The sequence below is a fragment of the Carcharodon carcharias genome, chromosome 19, assembly GCF_017639515.1.
Source record: "Carcharodon carcharias isolate sCarCar2 chromosome 19, sCarCar2.pri, whole genome shotgun sequence".
Taxonomy (NCBI): Eukaryota; Metazoa; Chordata; class Chondrichthyes; order Lamniformes; family Lamnidae; genus Carcharodon; species Carcharodon carcharias.
The window spans coordinates 74,269,622-74,286,691 of NC_054485.1; the positions used below are offsets into that span (position 1 = coordinate 74,269,622).

At 44.4% G+C, this 17,070-nt stretch overlaps 1 protein-coding gene across 4 annotated transcripts in view; it reads left to right on the top strand.

Annotated features, from left to right (window-relative positions):
- The window catches only part of LOC121291529 (zinc finger protein 235-like), a 31,333-nt gene extending 26,347 nt beyond the window's left edge, over positions 1 to 4,986 (top strand). For 3 of the 4 annotated variants that reach the window (XM_041212859.1, XM_041212860.1, XM_041212858.1), the window contains one exon: positions 491 to 4,986. In XM_041212859.1, the coding sequence (XP_041068793.1) occupies positions 960 to 2,219 (1,260 nt within the window). In that variant the 5' untranslated portion in view covers positions 491 to 959 and the 3' untranslated portion in view covers positions 2,220 to 4,986. The remainder of the gene's footprint in view (positions 1 to 490) is intronic. The other variant, XM_041212861.1, reaches the window with a different exon arrangement.
- The last annotated feature ends 12,084 nt before the right edge of the window (positions 4,987 to 17,070 follow it).

Below are 17,070 nucleotides of genomic sequence, written 5' to 3' on the forward strand. Positions count from 1 at the left end.
CTTTACTTCTAGCACTTCCTGCCCAGTGTGTTTTCTTCAAATAATTTTGGAAACCAAGTGGAGAATTTTCAAAAACTCCATTGAATGAATATTTCTCCTGAGTGTTTTTTTTATATGAAACACAAACTCTCAGGGCACAACTGGTCTTCACCAGCACGACGCAAGCTCATCAAGAATTGAGAACCCATTTTACACTCCTCCCAGCTGTCTTTTCCATTGTCCTCACGGTGCCTGGGAGGGTAGGAGATTGGGCGGAGGAAAGAAAGTAGCCACATTGTCTGCTCCTGGTCACTATCCAGTGAGTATTCCTGCTGGAAACAGAGGGTGTGTGACAGTCAAATGAGGAAAAAGGAGTTGTATCTGATCCCCCACACAGGGGAATAGCAGACTGGCACTCGCTGTGGAACAGTCTCTAACTGAGGAGTCAGTCCCTTCAGCAAAGGAGGAGAGGGAGTTGGAGGAAATCATGTTTCCTTTTCCTGTTTTACAGAAGGATTCCACCAAAACTACACCAGAGAATACAGAGAGGATAGACACTGCAGATAGATCCTGACCTTCAAAGAACATCTGTGGGAAGCCATCCAGTCCCTTCGCAGCATTGCTCAACACAGAGAAGGTTGGACAGTGAAACCATCATCTGGAAATCGGTTGGGTCAGGGGAGCTTAGACGTATCATCAGATCTGAAACTGGTCAGTGGTGTGGAACCTTCCATCAGAACTGACCTTTTCAAAGGTTTGGCTGTGGGTGATCGGTCAGTGCGAGGCTGGGAAGAAGTGTAAGTGGCTCCAAGTGTGGTGAGAGCTTCAATCATTCATTGAGCCTCATGAATCACTGATTTATTCTGACAGGTGAGAGGCTGTTCAAGTGTGAGGTGTGGGAAGAGGGCTCCACAGGTTCATACGATCTCCTAACACACAAGGTGCATCTCTTATACAACTATTAAGACAAGGGCCGCTTCATGGAAGAGAAACGGTTCAAGTGTGAGGTGTGTGACCGAGCCTTCCCAAAATTATCGACACTTGTGCAACATCGACACATTCACACAGGGGAGAAACCATTCACGTGCGAGGTGTGTGACAAATCATTCGCATGGTCATCAAACCTCCGTGTACATAAATGCACTCAGAGAGGTGAGAATTTATTCACTTGCAAGGTATGCGGCAAATCATTCACACAGTCCTGGACTCTCCGTGTGCATCTGCGCATTCACACAGGAGAGAAACCATTCACGTGTGAGGTGTGTGACAAATCCTTCTCACAGCCATCGTCCCTCCGTGAACACCAACGCATTCACACAGGGGAGAAACCATTCAGATGTGAGATGTGTGACACATCATTCAGGCAGTCATCAGCCTACCGTGCACACCAACGGATTCACACAGGAGAGAAGCCATTCAAGTGCGAGGTGTGTGACAAATCATTCTCGTGGTTAACAAACCTTCGTGAACACCAGCTCATTCACACTGGGGCAGAAGAGGTCAAGTGTGAGGTTTGTGACAAAGTCTTCACAAACTTAAGGAGCCTCCAGCTACATCAGACAATCCACACAGGAGAGAAACACTTCAATTGTGAGTTTTGCGATAAAGCTTTTGCAAGATCTTCAACCCTGCTGATTCACCAAAGGATTCATACAGGGGAGAAACCCTTCAAGTGTGAATTTTGTGAGATGGCTTTCTCCCAAACCTATCACCTCTTGAGACACCAGAGGATTCACACAGGAGAGAAACCCTTCAAGTGTGAGGTGTGCGATCAAGCCTTCACACAGTCATCGACGCTGGTGAAACATCGACGCAGTCACACTGGAGAGAAGCCGTTTAAGTGTGAGGTGTGTGACAAATCATTCTCACAATCATCGCACCTCCGTAGACACCGACGCATTCACACTGGGGAGAAACCATTCACGTGTGAGGTGTGTGAGAAATCATTCTCACACTCATCGTCCCTATGTGCACACCAACACGTTCACACTGGGGAGAAGCCATTTAAGTGTGAGGTGTGTGACAAGAGCTTTGCAGAATCATGGGACCTTCTGAAACATTGGCGTGTTCACACTGGGGAAAAGCCATTCACGTGTGACAGATCATTCTCGACCTCATCGTCCCTCTGTGCACACCAACACATTCACACAGAGGAACCTTTCCCAGGTGAGGTGTGTGACAAATCCTTCTTGAGTTCATCAGATCTCCTGTTCCATCAGAGGATCCACCCAGGGGAGTGAGTCTTCAATTGTGAGGGAAAGTGTGTAGCGTGGGGAAAGCAGTACTCTAACTATAAGAAACTGAACCACTTTGCATGCAAGTGGTTCATCAGATCAAAGAAAAAAAATTGCAGATGACATTCTTGGAACAACTAATTAGTTCCAACCTGCACAGACTGTCTTAAAGCCTGAGTTTGAAAATTCACTTGTGAATAAGAATGAAAAATCTTCTTTTGGAGATATAACTTTGAACAATAAATATTGTAAGAAGAAAACATCACAAAAAGTAATATTTCACATCTTAAACTGGACATGGAATTGAACAGAGAGTTGATGAACTTGTGAAGTTGATTGGACAATAGGATGATTATTGTGTGTATTGCATGTGGTCAGATAATTGTTAAGAAACACAACATATTGTAAAGTGTAATAATCTACATGGTATAAACGAAAGCACATCACTTGGTGACATATTTTCATTTTCTTCAGGTGGGGAGTGTTGTGAATACTTAGTTCATGGCTCATATTTTTTGGAATATAATTTTTAGTTTTAGGAATATAACTTCTAGGTTGTGGGTTAAGAAGATCAGAATAGAGAGAGCAATAAAGCAGCAGGTGGGCATACTTAGTTGGAAAGCTGGAGGCTTGACGTCTGCACTCCTTGCAGTAATGACAGTCCAGAGAGATTGTTTTGTTTTTGGAGTTAGAGCTAAATTAGTTTAAAAGCATTCAATGAGCCCTTTATTAGGTCAAAGAAGAAATTGTAAATAAGGGAGAATTAATTTAATGGTCAGTTTGAGGACAGCCCAGAGCAGGCTATGTTGTCATGGAGATGGGTGGAGCTGAAGGAGGCTTTCTGGTTTCAATTTATCTGGGTGTTTGCTGGGAGAGGTTTTTAGTTGCAGTTTGGACCTCGTGTGGTTTGCAGCTTGTTGAGAGAAGTTAGTCAAAGTAAATGACAGTCAGATAGAGCTGCACTGCAAGCAGAGTAAAACCCTAACATTATCATTGACCATGTGGAAGGCAAGTGAGGCTTAATCTCTGTTTGAATTTTGTGAGGAACAGAAGCTGGAAAATTAAGGTTAAGAATATCTCCTCAGGACTAGAGAGACACTCAGGCCAGGATTTTCAGGTGGGATCAGAAATTCCTGTCACAAGTCAATGGACTTTTTGCTTGTTTGCCAAATTTTTCACCCAACCCACGATGGGTCCTGCCACAGGTGGGACCTGAAAATCACGGCCTTGGATTGAGAAGGGACGAATCTAGTGCCATGGTTGATGTTGGTACCAACAACATAGATAGGACAAGTGAAGCTGAGGGAGCAAGAACAGCTCAGGACCAAATTAAATATCTGAACTACAAAAGTAACAATCTCTGGATTACTACCTGAGATGCAAGCACATTGAAAGAAGAAGACCCACAGCATCCAAGGCAGTGATGGCTAAATCAGCACATGCACAGAAGAGAGGGGGGCACAGGAGAGTGGGGGACGGGAGAGAGATGGGGTATAAGAGAGAGGGGTTACAGGAGAGAGAGGACACATGGGAGAGGAGGCACAGGAGAGAGGGGAGAGGAGATTGACCCAGTGCTCAGAGAGTGATTCTGCGAGTGGGAGACTGGCTTGGGAATGATCCTTCCCTTCTTGCCAGACCCCTCTAGATGATCCCTCATCCGAGACATCACCAGACATCTTTGTCAGCCTCTCTCCGTTAGCCTGATGCCACCTCCCTTTCCTGACCCCACACTCTGTTCTATGCCCTTTGCCTGATTCCTCGTTTTGTCCTACAACCTTTGCCTGACCCCTCGTTCTGTCCCTCACCCCTCACCTGACCCCATGTCCTTTCCCAATCCCTGCCAGAGCCCTCACCAGCTGCATGGAGACCCTCAGTCCTCGAGTCAAGGCAGCAGCTTCTCTGTCAAGAAACAGATGGCAGTGAGAAGCAGTGAATCCTAGTCCCAGAACCCATTGGATCTCCATTCCTAATCACACAGCAGGGCAACTCACTGAGCACAGTGCCTGGCACACAGCGCAGGGGGTATCAGGGAGAGGAGCTGGTCTGGGTATGAGGGGCCGAGCGAGGAGTCTGGTGAGAAGTGGAGTGTTTATTTCCTGTTTCTGACACCTCCACTTTCTCCTCCTTGTCCAAGGGCAGAGGTGGCACAGAGTTGATTTCACATTTTGAATGCAGGCTGTCCTCAGACTTACGACACAATTGGTTTCTGAAAACCGCGTCTTAAGTTGAAACGTCGTAACTCGGAACCGACTTTCCCATAAATACAATGCTATAAATGGGGGATTGGTTCCTGAACATAGGTGCGATACCTTATTTTCACCAAAATAACCCAGAATTTTGTACTCAATCAATTATAGATGAGAATATAGCAATATTCATGTATTTATGTTGTAAATATCAAACATATTGACGTAAAAAATCACAATGTAAGCTAAAACTACATATAGAAATATAGTATAGTACTGTACCTATTGCATCGGAACAGCAACTGAGCGTCGAGTCAGGGAGAAGGGCAGTTCATATGATCATTTGAACCTGTTCGCTGGCGTGATGTCATAAAGTCGAAACCAGCGTGGGAAAGTCAAAACAGGATGTCCATTTATAAATGTAAGTGCCGTTCATCGTAACTCGAACGTCATCAAGTCAACTGCCTGTAATTATTTGGTTGTTTGCACTTGGCTAACGTTTTTTGAATGACTACACTTTCTTCAAAACAAAATGTTTTACTTTCCAATTAGTGAAAATTTCTAAATAAATATTTCCAGTCTTGTTTATAAGAATGTTTATGAAATATTAATTTTTTTTAATATATAGTAAAAGGTGGAAAAATGTCATTTATCTGTATTTTTGGAACTGGACAGTTCTATTTAATGTTAAAAATTAATAATTGGAGATTGTAATGAATCTTCTCTGTTTAAATCGCAGTGCCCACATTTTGTTAGACTCTCCGTTGGGGATGGGAGCTCAGTGGGGCATGAGGTGGGACTCATTGTCTGAGTATGCCCCCCCAATATGTTGATATCTGACAGCCCTGCCCTGTCCAAAAGCTGCCTCTTGTGGAGGTTCAGCTCCCCTCAGCTCTAATTTCTGAGGCTTAATATTCACCTTGTCCAGTTCCTCTCCTGGTCCATTCACCTCTGCCATCATGTCCCAGTCAATTCACCTCTCCTGGGATGTTCCGGTCCATTCACCTCTCCCAGGATGTCCCAGTCCATTCACCTTACCTGGTTCCTCTCCTGGACTCTCCCAGTCTAGGCCTTGTTTGAGAGTGATATTGTTCAGCATGCAGTTCACTAGGATGATTGTGACCATTCTCTCTGGGGAATACTGTGATCCACCCCCAGGTGTAGCCAGTAGCAGAAACAGTTCTTCCCACTAGCTTCTCTCTGTGAGCTGCGTCAGAGAGACACAAGTGTCAATAAACAACACCTCCTCCTCAGTGTGTGGTGCATGAAATGGTGGCATCAGTCCCAGAGAAGATGGACCTTGTTCCTAATCTCCTCAATGCTCTCTATCTCTCTCCTATCCCTCTCTCCTCCTTAAATCATGAATATCAATGACTGTTGGTTCCTGAACGCCAAAAAACCCTGAGTGTAATTTGAAGAGCCGCTTCAAGCAGGCGCAATCGGCAGAAGCTCACCACTCTCATTACTCCTGTCTGGGGATGTGGTCATTTCTGTGGTTGGTACCAGCTTCTTTGGTGATGTTTAATAATGTTTAAGATTGCAACCAGTTCAATTTACGCTTGGTGTAACTTACGTTTAAATTTCCTGATGTGGTCAGTTTCAGTTGGATTATGCTGATAAAACCAACACATTAGTGTAAACTCTCAGCCACAAACTCTGCACTTCAGCTTGCTGCACATTTGCCAAAGATTTTACTGAAGCAAATTTTTTTTTAAATGTGTCTGACCAATTGAATTATTTGTGTGGCCCTGGTAAGTTAATTGGTAACTTTTTTTTTTGCAAAAATATACTTTATTCTTAAATCTTCAAAAACATTTCGAACCATTTCAAAATCACCATTACAAAAATACAATCAGGTTCAACTTTTACAACATGAATCACAAGGTGTATCAGTACAAACAATGAATATTACAATCATTGGCAGACATTCATTTTCAGCTGTACAGCCTGAGGGGCTCTTTACAGTTCCCAGCCCCTCAGTGCACTATGGCAGAAAGGTCTTAGGCAGCGACCCTTCCCCATTGAGCCTTTGTGGCGGCTGCCCCAAACTTAACTGTGTCCCTCAGCACGTAGTCCTGGACCTTGGAATGTGCCAGTCTGCAATACTCGGTCGGGGACAACTCTTTGCGCTGGAAAACCAACAAGTTTCGGGCAGACCAAAGAGCGTCTTTCACCAAGTTGATGATCCTCCAGCTGGTAAGTTAATTGGTAACTAGTTAGAGCTGCATGTGTCAGTGTTGTCGTTGTGTCTGGGTTCCTGAAGCTGTGGAAGGTGGTAAAGTCCCTGGTTCTCACATTACAGCTCTCATACTGTATGCTCATAAATGTTTCATAGGAACACACCACGCTGACAAATCAGGTCCTTTGGGCTAATTAAAAGAAAGAATTAATTGCGCATTTTAAATCTATACAGAAGATTGATAAAACAGCAGACAAACAACAACACAATATTCGGCTCACAACAAACACTAAATCAACCAAAAAACTAAATCATTTGAAAATGACTCAAGAACTTTGCCAGAACATGAAATGAATCTTGGGAGAGTGTAAGGTGAGCATATCACACCATTATTACATTGAGGTCTGATGGGCTGAGGGAACTCAGATCTGTAGAGGCTCACACCCACTCCCTCGCCATTTCCAGGATAATAGTCCTTCCAGACAGGAGAAACATTACTCATGGTACTAGTCAAACACCCATCACCTGAAGAGGATCTGTCTATAATTCACATCATCAACTAAAGCAGGGTCCAATTCTACTGCATACCAACTCCTGATAGCTGGCTCACTTTACTAACACGCACACACTCACATCAGGGGAAACTCTCTCAGAATACTACAGACAGAAGTTTCTTTAAAATCCTGTGCTTTTGTCCGGCTCCCAATTCCGACGGTCAGAAATGACATTGAAGTTTAGAGGCAGAGGTTGGAGCTTGTTTCCATTATACAAACACAGAATTGAAGACATTAAGAATGGCTTGCAAATCTGTTGCAGAGTGCACAATGACACTGCAGTCATTTGCAAACTGTAGATCATGTGTATCTATGGTGGTCAGTTTAGTTTTGGCACAGAAGTGACCGAGGTAAATGAGTAGAATGGGGGCTATCTCGCAGCCTTGCTTGACACCAGTTTGGATGTGAAGGCTTCTGTTTCAGATCTCCCACCCAAAGCAGCTGCAGTCATATCATCATGAAGTAATTGCAGGATTGTGATAAAGTTTCTTGGACATCCAAATCGTCAGGGCACAATCCACTGAGCCTCACGATTTACTGAGTTAAATGCTTTGGTCACATTAATGAATGTAATGAAGAGGTCCTGGTGTTGTTCTTGATATTTTTCTTGGGTTGTCTGGAAACAAATACCATGTTGGAGGTTCCTCTGGAAGGTCTAAAGCCAAATCAAAGCTCTAAGTGATGTCTGTATCGCTAGATCCATGTGGGGGACTGATGCCTGCTGGACAGATCATCGGCTTGTTCAATCGGTGATGAACATCCACCCAGCACCAAGACATCACAAGGCCCAAAAGTCCAAGAGGAAGAAGATTAATGTCTCAGCCCTAAAACAGCCCGACCGAAGAGAGGAATTCCAGGTGCAGCTCACGACCAATCGGGAAAATCTTCACATATCCAATTCAATTTCCAAACAGTGGAATCAAAATAAAGTCAGCTGTACTAAACTTCTGTGCCCAGACCATTGGGTTCGAGCTTCGTCATCATCAGGATTGGCTCAATGAACATGACATTCAAATATGTGACCTCCTGGAACAAAAACGATCAGCCTTCATTGCCTGGCTGAACAACCCAAGGTCACAATTCAAGAAGGCAGCATTTCAACAGCTCAAGACTGATACCTAAAGACAAATCCGGAAAATAAAGGACATGTGGTGGGAAGAAAAATCCCAAGAGATCCACCAATATGCTGAACATCATGACATGCCAATCTTTTTTGCAGACACCAGGGTCATCAACAGATAAGGATAAATCACGCTGCAGAAATGATCAAGGTATTTCCCTCTTGTCCACAGCAGCGAAAATCCTGACACACATTCTCTTGAATTGCCTACTTCCTGTAACTGAGGGAATCCTCCCAGAGACACAGTGACATCTGTGCAAAAGCAGGAACTTCTATACATATTGATGTCTGCTTTTGGTGATGTTTGGCGATCTGGTGATCTAAATTGGCCTTCTTGAAACGATTGGACTGATTGTGGGAGAGGTTTGATGTAGACTCTGCTCCTCTGTGAGAGCTCTGGAATGTAAACAACAGACAGCTCTCAGTGTAATGGAAGCAGGTGACCTGGCTCCAAGTCCGTGTGGAAACGTCGGTGTATGGCAAGAGAGGAGTAGGTGAAACAATCCTGGCACACATCATACTGGAAGGGTTTGTCTCCCATGTGGGTTCGTTGATGTTCCAGGAGGTCCGACAAGTGTGTTAAGGTTTTATTACAGAACTCACAGTGAGTGCATTGATGGACGAGGAGATCTGCTAACTGTATGAAAGTCTTGTCACACACCTCACACCTGAAGGTTTTCTCCCATGTCAATCCTCCAATGCACCAAGAGGTTCATTAACTGTGAGAATGATTTGTCATGCAGCTTGCATGTGAATGGTTTCTCACCTGTGTGAATGCTTTTATGGTTGTGAAGGGTCACTAACTGAGAATGATTTATCGCACTCCTTGCATGTAAATGGTTTCTTTCCTGTGTGAATGCGATGGTGAGCACAGAGGTTCAATGACTGCGAGAATGATTTGTTGCACACCTTGCATTTCAAAGGTTTCAGCCTTGTCTGAATGCATTGATGTGCGCAGAGGGATAAGTTTAAGAATGATTTGTTGCACATTTTGCACATGAATGGTTTCTCTGTTTGTCTGTGTTGGTGCCTGAGGAATTGCAATTAATTTGAGAATGACTTGTTGCATAATGTGTATGGGAATAGTTTATCCCCTATGTGAATGTGCGCGGAGGGTCGTTGACTTCAAGAATGATTTGTCACACACCACACATGAATGGTTTTTCCCAGCGAGAATGCGTTCATGTACATGGAGGGTCATTAATTGTAAGAATGATTTGTTGCAGACCTTGCAAGAGAATCATTTCTTCCCTGTGTGAATGTGGTGGTGTGCCCGGAGGTTCGATGACTGTGAAAATGATTTGTCGCACATCGTGCATATGAATGGTTTCTCCCCTGTGTGAATGCGTTGGTGTTGATGGAGGCACGATGTGTTCAAGAATGATTTGTTGCATGTGTCACACATTAATGGTTTCTCCCCAGTGTGTATCTGCTGGTGCATGAGGAATTGCGATGATCTCGGGAATGATTTGTTACATAATCCACATGGGAATGGCTTCTCCCCTGTGTGAATGTGTTGGTGTACACGGAGGGTCGATGACTGTGAGAATGATTTGTCACACACCTCATACGTAAATGATGTCTCCCCTCTGGGGCCTTAGGAGATCAGAGCACTATGTAAAAGCCATCTCACAAACATCACAATTGAAGGGTTTGTCCCTGGTGTGGTTCTTTTGGTGTCTCAGGAGGTTTGAAGATGCCAAAAAAGCTTCATCACGAACCTTATACTTGAAGGGTTTCTCTGCCATGCAGGTTCCCTTGTCTTAACAGTGCTCAAGACAGTTGCACTTTTGAGTCTTAGGAGATCATATGAGCCTGTGGAGACCTCCTCACATACACCTCACATCTGAATAGCATCTCACCTGTAGGAATGAATCAGTGGTACATGAGGTTCGATGAATAATTGAACCTTTCACCATACTTGGAGCCCACTCACACTTCTTCCCAGCCTCACCCTGACCGATCACCCACGGACGAACCTTCGGAAAGTTTGGTCCTGATGGAAGGTTCCACACCACTGACCAGTTTCAGATTTGATGATATGTCAAAATTCCAGATGATGGTTTCACTGTCCAACCTTCTCTGTGCAATGCTGTGAAGGAACTGGATGTCTTTCCATAGTTGTGCACTTGTTCCTTGGGTGATGATCAGGATCTATCTGCAATGTACATCCTCTCTGTATTCGATGCTGTAGTATGGTGCAATCCTTCTGTAGAATAGGATAAAGAAACATGAATTCCTCCAACTCCTGCTCCTCCTTCGCAGAAGGGGCTGACTCCCCTGTTAGAGACTGTTTCACATGAGTGTCAATCTGCCATTCCGCATGTGGGAATCAGATTCAAATCCTATCTTTTCCTCACTTAACTGTCACACACCCTCTGTTTCCAGCAGGGACACTGGATAGTGACCAGAAGCAGACAACGTGGCTACTTTCTTTCCCCTGCCCAGCCCCCAGTATCACAGGCACCCTGAGGGCAATGGAAAAAAAACAGTCGGGTGGAGTGTATAACTGGCTATCAATTCACCATGAGTTTGAGTTTGAGTCATGCTGGTGAAGACCAGTTTTACTCTTAGGGTATGTGTTTAATATAAAAAATACTCAGGGAAAATGTTAATTGAATGGAGATTTTGAAATTTGTCCCTTTGTTTTCCAAAATTATTTGCAGAAAACACGCTGGGCAGGAAGTGCTGGAATCTAAGGGAAATATTGCTTCAGTGTAGCTGATTGAAGGGTTCTGGTTTATCCTGATTGAAGGGTTCTAGTTTATTCTGGGAAATTAGATACACCACTCACTCAGACTACACATCCCAAATTCGGCTATCAGCCACAGCACTGGACAAAACTATCAAATCTAAGCCCAGTCTTTTGGAAAAGGTTGAGGCCTTCAGGTAAAATCTTTAAAGAAGGCATTAAAAGACATTTCAATAAATGTGTCTCCAGATATGGCAGCTGAATTGCTCTTGTGCTGGATTAACCATGCAGAGATTGTGAGTTCAAATCCAACCATGGAAAGTTACATACATAGAATTACAGTGCAGAAACAGGCCATTTGGCCCAGTTGGTCGATGCTGTAGTTTATACTTCACACAAGCCTCCTCTCACCTTATCCGCATATCCTTCTGTTCCTTTCTCCCTCATGTGCTTATCTAGTTTCCCCTTAAAGGTATCTATGCTATTTACCTGAACCACCCCATGTTGTGGAGGTGAATTGAATAAATTTTGGAATTAGTGGAATAGAATCAAAGTAAAAACATGAAAAGTTTCAGGTTGTCCTCAATAATCAAATATTGTCCTTCAGGGAAAGGAACCTGCTACAACTGCCTGGTCTGGTCTACATGTGACTCTAGTCCCACACAACATGGTTGACTCTGAACTGCCCTCTGATGCAGCCCAGCAAACAATGATAAACAATCATTACAAAATCCAATAATAAAAAGGAAAATCAGATAGATCTGGACAATTCTGGCATTATGGGGGACTGATGATGGCTGGAAAGATCAATGACTTGGTCGATAGGTGATGAACATCCCCCCAGCACCAAGACATCGCAAGGGCCAGAAGTCCGAGAGGAACAAGATCAATGTCTCAGCCCCAAAACAGCTTGACCAAAGAAAGGAATTCTAAGTGCAGCTCATGACCAATCTGGAAAATCTTCACACATCCTACTCAATTCCTGAATAATGAGATCAATTAAAGTCAGCTGTATGAAACTCCTGTGTCCAGGCCACTGGGTTCGAGCATCATCACTAGGATTGGCTCTGTGAACATGACACTCAAATATGTGACCTCCTGGAACAAAAACAATCAGCCTTCATTGCCTGGCGGAACAACACAAGGTCACAACTCAAGAAGGCAGCATTTCAGCAGCTCAAGACTGACACCCAAAGACAAGTCCAGGAGATAAAGGACATGTGGTGGGAAGAGAAACCCAATAATATGTTGATTATCATGACTTGCAAATCTTTTTTGAAGTCACTAGGGCCATCTATAGACCGAGGCCAAAGGGACAAAAATCACCTCCATTCAGAGGATGGTGTTTCTCTTCTTAAGGGTGACAATTGTTCACTCTTGGTATTGATTGCCTTCTTGGTAAGAGTGCGAATCAGTGAGTGACTTGTGTCTGATGCTGCATTGAAAGGATGCTGAGTTTATAGAGGAACTTCTCTGCATATTGATGTCTTCTTTTGGGGATGTTTGTTAACCTGGTCAGCGCTTCAATTGGCCTTCTCGGAACGATTGGAGTGATGTTTGGAGAGATTCGAGACAGACACTGCTGAGACAGACAGTGCTTTGGAATGACAGCTCCCATAAGTCGGACAACTCTCAGTGCAGCGGTAGTCGGTGACCCAGCTCCAAGTCTGTGCGAAGATGTCAGTGTATGGCTGGGGGATGAAGAGTAGGTAAACAATCCTGGCACACATCACACTAGTAGGGTTTGTCTCCCATGTGGGTTGACTAATATTCCAGGAGGTCTGACAACTGTGTGAAGGCTTTATAATGGAACTCACACTGGGGGTTTCTCCCAATTGTGAGGACATTGATGGACCAGGAGATGACTGTGTGAAAGCTTTGTTACACACCTCACACCTGAATGGTTTCTCTCCAGTGTGAATCTGCTGGTGCTTCAAGAGATCGGAGGGGTGGGTGAAAGCCTCATCAGAAACATCGCACATGAAGAGTATCTTCCCTGAGAATTCTCTGGTATCCCAGAAGTATCGAAGATGTCATAAAAGCTGTATCACAAATCTGACACTTGAAGGGTTACTCACCAGTGTGGGTCCTCTGATGGAGCCTGAGGTTTGATGACCTTGAGAATGATTTGCCACGTACTTCACATGTGAATGATTTCTCCCGTGTGAGTGCATTGGTGTCTGCGGAAGTCCAATGACACTGAGAATGATCTGTCACACATATCGCATGTGAATGGTTTGTGTGAATCCTCTGATGGAAATGCAGATTCGATGATCGCAAGAATGATTTGTTGCATACATCACACACGAATGGTTTCTCCTGTGTGAGTCCGTTGGTGTATGTGGAGGACTGATAACTGTGAGGATGATTTGTTGCACACCTCGCATGAGAATAGTTTCACCTTGGTGTGAATACGTTGGTGTCTGCGGAGAATCAGTGACAGTGAGAATGATTTATCGCAAACCTCACACTTGAAAGGTTTTTCATCTGTGTGAGTCCTCTGGTGTGTCAAAAGATCTGAGGAGTGGGTGAAAACGTTCTCACAAACCTCACACTTGTAAGTGTTTCTCCCCTGTGTGAGTGCATTGGTGTCTGCTGAGGGTCGATGACGCTGAGAATGATTTGTCACACACCTCTCACATGAATGGTTTCTCCTGTATGAATGCGATGGTGCACACAAAGCTTTGATGACTGTGAGAATGATTTGTCACACATGTCACATGTGAATGGTTTCTCTCCTGTGTGAATGCGTTGGTGTGTGAGGAGCTGTGACGACTTTGAGAATGATTTGTTGCATGCCCTGCACTTAAACTGCTTTTCTTCAGTGTGGATGCAACAATGATTCAGGAGCATCGATGAGTGTGTGAAGGTTCAGTCACACACCACACACTTGAAAGGTTTCCCTCCCATGTAGCTGTCCTTCTGTTACAGATGGGACAATAGATGCACCTGCGTGTTGGGAGATTGTATGAACCTGTGAAGCCCTCCTCACACTTAAACAGCCTTGCACCTGTAGGAATGAGTCAGTGGTTCATGAGGCTCGATGAATGATTGAAGCTGACACTTGGAGCCCACTCAGACTTCTTCCCAGCCTCACCCCAACCGATCACCCACAGCCGAACCTTCAGAAAGGCTGGTTTTGATGGAAGTTTCCACACCACTGACCAGTTTCAGATCTGATGTTATGTCACAGCTCCCTTGACATCAAAGCTCCGTGTTCGCTATTGCGTTCCCTTGAGCTGACCAATTTTCAGATGATGGTTTCACTGCCCAACCTTTTCTGAGTCTGAATTGAGCAATGCTGTGAAGGGACAGCTCCCCATCTTCCCACGCAGCAATGGAAAAGATGGTCGGGCAGAGTGCAAAACAGCGAATCAATTCATCAGTGTGGGATGTGTAGCCTTGGATGTGTTTGACGGCAGATCAGAAGAGGAAGACCCACAGCATCCAAGGCAATGATGATGACTGCGGAATCAGTATGTGCAAGGGGGAAGAGGGTGGCACAGAGGTAGGGGGGGGGCATGGGGGAGAGGGGCACAGGAGAGAGAGGAGCACGGGAAGGAGGAACAGAGAAGCAAGTGGGAGAGGAGACTGAGCCAGTGTTTGTGAATTGTCTGTTGCTCGGCGAGTGAGTCTGACTTGAGAGTTTGACCTGTGCCTGGGAAGTGACTGTCGCTTGGAGATTGACACCATGGTGATCAACTTGGTGGGAATAACACAGGGGACAGTTCAACTGCAGGACCCTTGGGAGGATGTGGGCTGTTGGCATTTGCTTGTGTAAATGGAGGGGGTAGTGAGAGCAGGGGCTGAGTGTTGGGGGCTGGCAGTGAATGTAGAGGGGGCAGTGAGTGCAGGGGCTGAGCAGTGCGGGCAGGCAGTGAATGCAGAGGGGCTAGTGAGAGCAGGGGCTGAGTGGTGGGGGCTGGCAGTGAGTGTAGAGGGGGCAGTGAGTGCAGGGGCTGAGCAGTGGGGGCAGGCAGTGAATGCAGAGGGGGCAGCGAGTGCAGAGGTGGCAGTGAGCGCAGGGGCTGAGCAGTGGGGGCTGGCAGTTTGTGCAGTGGGGGCAGTGAGAGCAGAGCAGGAGCAGTGAGAGGAAACCAGTGAGAGTCATGGGGCAGTGAGAACAGGGGCGTGGTGATGGGTTGTTGGTGAGAGTAGCAGTTGTCCTGCAACAAAACAAAGACCGACCAATATCCAACCTAGTTTCCGATGAAAGGTCATCTCGAGCTGAAACGTTAACTCTGTGCCTCTCCACAGATGCTGCCTGACTTGCTGAGTATTTCCAGCATTTTTTGCTTTGATGCTAGTTTTTAAAGCACAGGATCAGATCATTCGGCCCATCTGCTTTCTACCAGTTCTTACACTCCACATGAGCTTTCTCCCTACCTATTTTATCTCACCTGATCAGCAGATCCTTCTACTTCTTTCTCCTTCATGTACTTACTGGCTTTGCATCAATGCATCGAAACTATTTGCCTCAACCATTCCCTGTGGTAGCAAGTTCCATATTCTAATCATTCTCTTGGTGAAGAAGTTTCTCCTGAATTCCTCATTGGACTTATTATTGACCATCTTATATTTATGGCTCCTAGTTTTGGACATCCCAGTGGAAACATCTTCTCTCTATTTATCCCCAAATTCTTAAATTTATAATTCATTATTTAAATTATCATTTAAAAAATTCTATTATGTCATCCTTCAGCCTTCTCTTTTCTAGGTAAAAGAATGCTAACCTGTTCAGTCTTTCCTAATCTCTCAATTCTCAATATCATCCTTATGAATGTTTTTTGCACCTTCTCCAGTTCCTTTATGTCCTTTTTCAATCTGGAGATCAGAACTGTGCAAGCTCTCCAAGTGTGATCTAACCAAGGTTCTATAAAAGTTCAACATAACTTCTCTGCTTTTCAATTTTATTCCTCAAAAATGGACCCCAGAGCTATTGTTTGAATTGTTTAAAAAAAATAGCATTATTGACCTGCCTTGCTAATTGTAATGATTGATGAATCTGTAACTCTGCTCTTGCACAACTTGCAAATATGACCTTTGGCCCTCCCTAACCTATCCAAGTGAAATAATTTGTCCACATGAAGTCATGAACACAAACTCTTGTTATTTTCAAACTTCTATCAAATCACCCCATAGTCTACACTTCCCTGAAGTGCCCACATCCAGCTCTTCGAACATAATGCAAAATACTGTGAATGCTGGAAATCTGATATATATTCAGAAAAAGCTGGAAACACTCAGGTCAGGCAACATCTATGGAGAGAGAAGCAACCTTTCTGCAGCCTTTGACATGCCTGACCACACTATCCAAAATAGGTGGGAAAGTAAGTTGCAATGAAGAAATAAGAAAATTACAAATGGATATGGACAGGTTAGGTGAATGGGCCAAAATTTGGCAGATGGAGTTTAACGTGGATAAGTGTCAGGTTATCCATTTTGGTCGGAAGAATAAAAAGGCAACTTATTATTTAAATGGAGAGAAACTTCAGAATGCTTCACTGCAGCGGGATCTGGGTGTCCTCATGCATGAATTGCTGAATGCTAGTATGCAGGTACAGCAGGTAATAAGGAAGGCAGATGGAATTTTGGCATTTATTGCTGAAGGAATAGAGTATAAAAATAGGGAAGTGTTGTTGCAACTGTACAAGGCAGTGGTGAGACTGCACCTGGAATATTGTGCCCAGTTTTGGTCCCCTTACTTGAGGAAGGATGTAGATGCACTGGAGGCGGTTCAGAGGAAGTTCACTAGATTGATTCCAGAGATGCAGGGCTTGTCTTATGAGGAGAGATTGAGCAGTTTAGGCCTATACTCGCTAGAATTTAGAAGGATGAGAGGAGATCTAGTTGAGGTATATAAGATGCTAAAGGGGATAGACAAAGTAGACGGGGAGCAGATGTTTCCCCTCCTGGGGCATTCTAGAATGAGAGGCCATAGTTATAAGCTAAGGGATGGGGTAGATTTAAATCAGAGATGAGGAGGAATTACTTTCCTCAAAGGGTCATGAATCTGTGGAATTCACTACCTCAGAGTGTAGTGGGTGCCGGGACGCTGAATAAATTTAAGGAGTTAGACAGATTTTTAATTAGTAATGGGTTGAAAAGTTATGGGGAGAGGGCGGG